This window comes from Amphiprion ocellaris, chromosome 15, assembly GCF_022539595.1.
Source record: "Amphiprion ocellaris isolate individual 3 ecotype Okinawa chromosome 15, ASM2253959v1, whole genome shotgun sequence".
Taxonomy (NCBI): domain Eukaryota; kingdom Metazoa; phylum Chordata; class Actinopteri; family Pomacentridae; genus Amphiprion; species Amphiprion ocellaris.
The window spans coordinates 16,643,866-16,650,747 of record NC_072780.1 but is presented as its reverse complement, the minus strand read 5'-3'; the positions used below and the strand labels follow the sequence as shown (position 1 = coordinate 16,650,747).

Here is a 6,882-nt window from a genome sequence, read left to right as displayed (position 1 = left end):
AAAGGGCTGACAGTGCATGGTTTAGTTGGCAAGGAGAATACGAGACAAACCAGACACACGGACAAAAGGGTCAAATGGAAATCAGCTGTAATATATATGTATTATATAAATATTAATATAAATGTATAATTGCCCTTAAAATACCCAAATCCTCTGTCAACTCACACTTCAGTTCTTGAAGGGAGGAGCAATAAAAGGAGAATTTCTATGCTGACAATAATTAGACTGTTCAAATTAAAACTGATGTCTGCTATATATCATCGTGTAAATTAGAATCATGAAAAAATCTCACTAAAAAGAAGGCAAACATTTTTGAAAAATCAAAATGCTGGCTCCTTCCTTGGAAGTTTCGCCTCTTCATGCCCGCTGCAGCCCCCTTTTCTTTTCCTTTAAATTAATTAATTAAATACAGGAGGGGGGTAAAGTCTGCAATAATAAATGACTATAATGACATTTATTTAGTTCCCAAAAAATATATTCTTTAAAGACACATTCATATCCTGTATTTACAATTTTCAGGGTTTCCATTCACAACAGAAGAGCAGAAGAAGAAGAAAAAACAGAGGACATAAAAGAGAGATACAAGCAAATCTGTGACAAAAACAACCATCTCTGTTGCATGTAAAAGCTAAACAGTAATACTATGACAGGTCGCCCAGTCAAAAAAAAAAAATAGCCTTCGGTAAACTGTTCTCCATTAAATAAAATTATTCCTTTCTTTTTTCTTTGTCTTCTCATAATGTTGTTGTCAGAACTCGCTGTGATGCTGTCCCATGGTGAGGTCTGAGGAAAGACAACAAGAATGCAGAAATTAAATATCTACGTATCTGGGATCTTCAGTTTGGAATTTGAAATCAACTACATGATCAAAAAATGGATGTGTTTTTTTACTCAAATATTCTAAATACACTTTTTTTTAATCAACTAACTTTAAAGCTTGGAGTTTTTTTTCCCTCGGTGATGTTAAACTTTATTTATGCAAATTAAAAAATCACTGTAGGTAAATTGTTTTATGTCTTTTCACGCTCCACTTCATTGATGATGTTGCTATCAGCGCTTTCTTTGACATGCATTAGCTTCATTCACTGAGGGGGTGTGAATAAATGGCGGCAGATTATTTAAATGACATAGGTGGCGATAACTCATTGTTGTGGGGGGGAGGAGGGAGGGGGAGGAGGGGTGGGTGGGGGGGTGGATATATTAGACTGCTGCCTGACGAGGCGTTAAAGTGGGGGACTCAATCACATGATTTATGTGCTGGGCTCAGCCTCCCGCCCAGTCAGGTGTAACAGTGTTTACCTACGTTTTCAGGTTCATTTAGCAGAAGACATGTGGAAAGAAATTGAGGCTGATAGTGTCATAATGCCAAATTGATTTCAAATGCACGAGGTTACCTGTCAGTGATCAGCTGAAACGGAGACTTCAGGGAATCAGGCCTGTGGTCGCTCTCTTCATCTGGAAAAAAAAAAATAGAATATAAGGCCAGATGAGTGACAATTTATGGGTGAAATTTTTACTTCAAAAATTCAAGTTCAATTGAGCCTGATGTCCTCCTGTTAATTGCTTTTGGATCATTTCTTACTGTCGTGTGCGTAAAAGGTAACTACGGAGGCCCAGTCTGGACAAAGTAAATAACATGTAGTCCATACCATCTCTTTTTGGGCTGAAACTGCCCGACGACTCTACATCACTGTCCTCCTCCGTCCCCGAGGCTCCTGTTCCAGCCGCCGCCGGCCGTGCGTCACGACGCGCAGCCGGCACAGCGCCGTGGAGAGGCAGGTGTCCGGTCGGCGCTCCTCCGAGGAGCGATCTCATGTTCAAAAGAGAGTTGGCATTCAAAAAAGCCGCGTTGGCCCAGTTGTGCAGCTTGCCAATCTGGCATGTATATATTCCATGACCCGGGAGTAAGGCCGGGTGGCCGGCGGAGGCCAAAGCCGGGTGGTGCGCATGGGCCACCGGGGAAGATTTGTGAGAGCTGTCGGGGGCAGTGGCGGTCTCAGCCAGAGACCAGATTTTAGGTTTGCTCTGCGGTGGTCTCTGGCACTCCTGTCTGCTGGGTGAATGATCCACTGCGAGTTTGACAACAGGGGATTTATTGAGAGAAACAGCCGCCTCCACTCCTCTCAGGCCCTCCACAGAAAGCGTCCTGCTGCTCTCTGAGCTCTTCGACTCCGAGGCCTGCTCTCTGGCGGACAGGCCTGCCTCTCCCTCTGCCTTCCCGGAGCCCTGCTCCCCTGCTCGCTGCTCCTCGGGTCTCTCGATATCGACGGTTTCCAAATCGATTTCCTCCTCTTCGTCTTCGTCGTCGCTGCCGTTCTTGCCGTGCTCATCCTCGTTATCGCTGCTGAAGATGCGGCCGTCCCGGTCCTCCGCGCTGCGGCCCCAAGTTACCTTGTTCTCCTTCTTTAGGCGTCTGCGGGCATTTGCAAACCACGTCGATACCTGGAGAGGGAAAACACATTTTTTACGCATTATGAATCAGATGCCCAAAGCTGTATAGGAAATTATTAAACATGCAAAAGAAGCTCCATAATTATTTAGTCAGTGTCTATAATTTTGTTGTTAATGTTGACAAAGCTTTTAGATAAATCTACAATCTCTCTTTGCACCCAGAGAGATTGTAGATTTAACTCAGTGGATAAATAGCATAATAATAATTTCATAATAAGTAATGTGTCAGAGGAAATAAGCAGTTCTCTTGTAAAGAGTTATGAGAATGAATGTAACCTTTAAAAACAACCACTTGGTAATTTATTATCTCTGTGAATGTTCAACAAAAGGTGCTTTCAAGATGCGCTCATGAAATGTCCCCTAAGTATACAGCCCTCGATACGCAGCACTGGGCTGATTTTCAGAATTCTTCAACACAAAGTCACAGCTGGCACTCTCCACATTACCCACCTGTGTGAGTGTCATCCTCGTAATGATAGCGAGCATGATCTTCTCTCCTTTGGTGGGGTAGGGGTTCTTCTGGTGCTCCTGCAGCCAGGCCTTCAGGGTGCTGGTGGTCTCCCTGGTGGCCGTCTTGGCCCTGGACGGGTCCCCGTACGGATACTGGCCGTATGGGTAGAAGCCCTGGGCGGTGTGAACAGGCAGGGAGGCTGGGTGGGAGCCCGGACTGTCCTTCAGCTCGTACTGGGAGCCCTGAGGTGTTATTGGGAGAGAGGAGGTGGCAACTTGTTGAGCGACTCCAAGTTATTTCTTCAAGTTCAGAAAAGGCATCAGAATCAAGAAGTGAAGAGATGTTCGTGTGACAATTAAGTTTTTGAAAGTTTTAGCAAATCATAATTTGACACCATCCAAAAAAAAGATATTTAACTCGAAAATTCGGAATTTGCCATATTCTTCATTTTAAAAAGCATTTTAACTGTAATTTTATTTTATGAAGTCGTTACAATTTTAAATTCTTTGGCATATTTGTTTTTATATGACAAATAAATAATAACATATTCAGTCAAGATTTTTCCCATCAATACAATGATTTTTTTTCATTAATTTCTAATACAGAGCAGATAAAGTCTGAATTAGCAGAAAGTCATTCCTTCAAATATTCATTATTTACAGAGAAGCAAAAATAAATCAGAACCTAAAATTATGAAATTTAGACTCGTTCCAAAAGATAATTAGCTTCTGTTCTCATTTACTGTTTTAGTGCAAAACAGCTCTATAAATATTTGCAATTTAAACGTAAAGACACTCAAATAGTAGTTGAGATTTTAATTAGTAAAATGAATGCAAATATTCTACAACAGCAACAAGCTGTGTATTTAGATATCTTAGTCACTTTGAGTAATTTCTAAATTACGCATTGCAATAAAAAACACACATCAGCCTGAGAAAAGCACAAAGTAGCTGCTCTATTATTAACACCTGAGCAGCTTCAGCGAGGAAACAAGCATCAACTCTCACCATCTGGGATATGAGGGCGAGGTCTGTGGCTCCGCTGTACGGCAGAAAGGCACTGTAGTTATGAGCCGCCCATGGGCTCCCGTACATCCCCAGCATAGAACCGACAGCCGCCGCGGTGGCCGAGGAGCTCACGCCGCCTTCGGCAGCTCCTTCCCGGGCAGAGGCCGGCCGCTCGCTCCCGTACACCTCATGCGCGGCACTGAGGAACTGGGGATACCCCAGCTGAGGGAAAGACATGTCCGGAGAGCGCGTACAGTAAATCTCTCTCCAAAGTCACACAACAGCAAGAAGGATGCAGAGAAAAAAAAAGAGAAAGTAGGAATCCCCAGAAAGAAGAAGAAGAAGAGGAGGATGAAGGGGGGGGCTGTCTAAATCACAAGATACCCCTTTTTAGAAACTGTCAAGCTTCTCCACTTCTCTTCCTCCGAGTTGTGTCAGAGCCGCAGTTTGGCACCTCGAGTGCGGAGTGATGCGTGTGTCTGGCCGCAGGAGCTTCTGGATGTGGAGCTGACTGACTGATTGGCAGCCTACTTAAGCACCAAGCTCCTCCTATGCCCGGGGCAGGCGATTAGTGCATTGGTTAGCCTAGGTCGTGTGTGTGTGTGTGTGTGTGTGTGTGTGTGTGTGTGTGTGTGTGTGTTGATGTGTGTGATTTAATTCCTACAGTCTTCACTGTGTCTACAGAAAAGGAAACCTGTGTGTGCGTGTGTGTGTGTGTGTGTGTGTGTGTGTGTGTGTGTATGTGTGTGTGTGTGCAGTGTATATGTGTCTTTTTGTAGTCAGCGTGACGTTATTTAACAAATGCTCCACCTCAGCCCATCTGTATATGAAGTAATCACATCGTTATGCTCATATTCATATCGGTGATATCATCTGGAGTTATTAAAAAGTGTAGCTTTCATTTAATAAAACAATGCATTTCAGACATTTCCCTTTGCATATTCTCTCTGTAATTTCTCCCTCCATGCTTTTACAGCTGACTCGCGGGGTATGCCGGGACATTCCTGGCCAGCAGATGGGCTGGGAGGCATCGATATGGTCGGCCAGATCCGCGAGGAATGTCCCTGATCATCGACGGAAGTGAGTGGAGCATTTTTTTTTTATTTTTTTATTTTTTTAGAGGCAGGATAAAGGAGGCTGAAGGTAATGACAGAGATCGGAGAGGATAAGAGATAGCAGAGATATGGAGCACACAGGAGCTGTGGACTGGAAAATGACAGATGCTGGAGCTGAGAAGAATGGACTACTGTACTGTGTCAGGCCCTGGAATCAGCCACTGGTGTTGTAGAGGGGGGGAAAGTTACTATTTGGGGTGAAAGATGCAACATTTTCATGTGGGGAAAGTGTTAAAAGAAAGCAGCAGCAGTGGAATCTAACACAAGAGAGAATGCGGATTGATGTTTCCTCACTGACAGAATCAACTATCAAAACTGTGCTCCTTTTGAACGCACACACCTCACACACACTCTGTCACACACACTTGGGCAGTGCTAATGAGGTTGAGCACCCTGCACCCTGCTCAGTGGCCCTGTGGCCCTCCTGGGTTCCCTCAGAGGTTAGCTGTGTAATTACTCCATCCTCCATAAATACAGATTCATCATTTCACACTCTGAGCCACTGATGAGCTTGGCTGAGCTGAGAGAGGGGGAGAGAGAGGGGGAGGGAGAGGGGGAGGGAGAGGGGAGGGATGGAGGCAGAGAGGGAGGGAGGGAGGGAGGGAGGGGGGTCTAATGATTTAATTACAGTGCTTAAAGCCCACTCTAGCTAAGTGATGGTCCTCTCTCTGTCTCTTTCTCCGTTCTCTTCCCTCCTCGGCGCTGGCACCTAGAGGGCTTTACTCATGAATCTCAAAGCTGTTTTCCTAAACACATATTATGACGAGCCCCGCCGCCGCTGCTGCTGCTGCTGCATGTGTGTGTGAGAAACACACACAGGGAGAGAGGGAGGATGCTTAATCTCCATGGCATTTTAAATGGCATTCATGGAGAGCGGCTCTATGCTCATTGCCAAGGTAAATGGAGCCAGGGGACTCTCCATTTCAGCTCGATAAAAGAGCAATGTTAAAGACCCTCACCATTTCCCTCCCTCTCTCCCTCTCTCTCTCTCTCTCTCTCTCTCTCTCTCTCCATCCATCCCTCTCTCTCTCCCTCCCTCTCTGTCTCGTTTCTCACTCTAAATTAATGTTTTTCTCATGACAGGGGAGGGAAACGAGACATATCCACCATCTAATAGGATAATATAGCCCCATTCACCACCATCACCACCACCGCCTCCCCTCTCCCTCCCCTCTCTGTCTCCCTCTCTCTCCCTCCCCTCTCTTGCCTTTGTAGCTGCCTGATTTCCATAGTGTCTCTGTGGAGAGGCAGTTAATGAATTCCTCTGAGCTGGAGAAAGGGGGAGAATGGTTTGGCGGTTTAGAGAGAGAAAGAGGCAGGGATAGGGGGAGGAAGGCTTTGAGCTATGCCATTCAACTTCACAGCCTCGGCCTGCTTGTGCATTCACCGTGTGTGTTTGTGTGTGCCGTGCGTGCGCGTGCGACTGTGTGTGTGTCTTTTAACATGAACCTGCTAAGACTACCAAATATTTAGACTGGCCTCAGACCTCTTTTTTATGGCGACGGTGGATTGAGGGATCTCAGGAGGCAGCTTGACTCTATTTGAATCCCATTCCCTGCTATTAGCTCGGCCCAGACAAAGGAATAACTTACCACAGGAAACATTCAAATAAAGTCCCACAATCCACTCACTCTGGCCATTTCCTCCTGGGTAATTTGCAGTGAGGTAAATGAAGATGCCCCAGAACATCATAGAGCTGATTTTTTTTGTACTTCATAACAGTTCAACAGTAGGAGATGGCAACAGTGATGCCATAATGTTTAAATTATTGACTTGTTTGGCATTCATAGTTACTGTTGGCAGGACCTCAGCATTGCTGTGTGTGAAGTCTTGAATTTGCAACAGAGATAAAGAGTAA

General features: G+C 45.1%; 1 protein-coding gene across 1 annotated transcript; it reads right to left on the bottom strand.

Moving 5' to 3' along the window:
* Positions 1-427: 427 nt before the first annotated feature.
* irx1b (iroquois homeobox 1b) lies at positions 428-4,429 on the bottom strand. Its single transcript, XM_023272254.3, has 5 exons — positions 3,910-4,429; positions 2,902-3,144; positions 1,650-2,442; positions 1,395-1,455; positions 428-783 (listed from the first exon to the last, which is right to left on the bottom strand). Exons 1-5 carry the CDS (start codon positions 4,144-4,146, stop codon positions 735-737), a joined length of 1,383 nt encoding a protein of 460 aa, XP_023128022.2. The 5' UTR covers positions 4,147-4,429; the 3' UTR covers positions 428-734.
* Between the last annotated feature and the right edge of the window lie 2,453 nt (positions 4,430-6,882).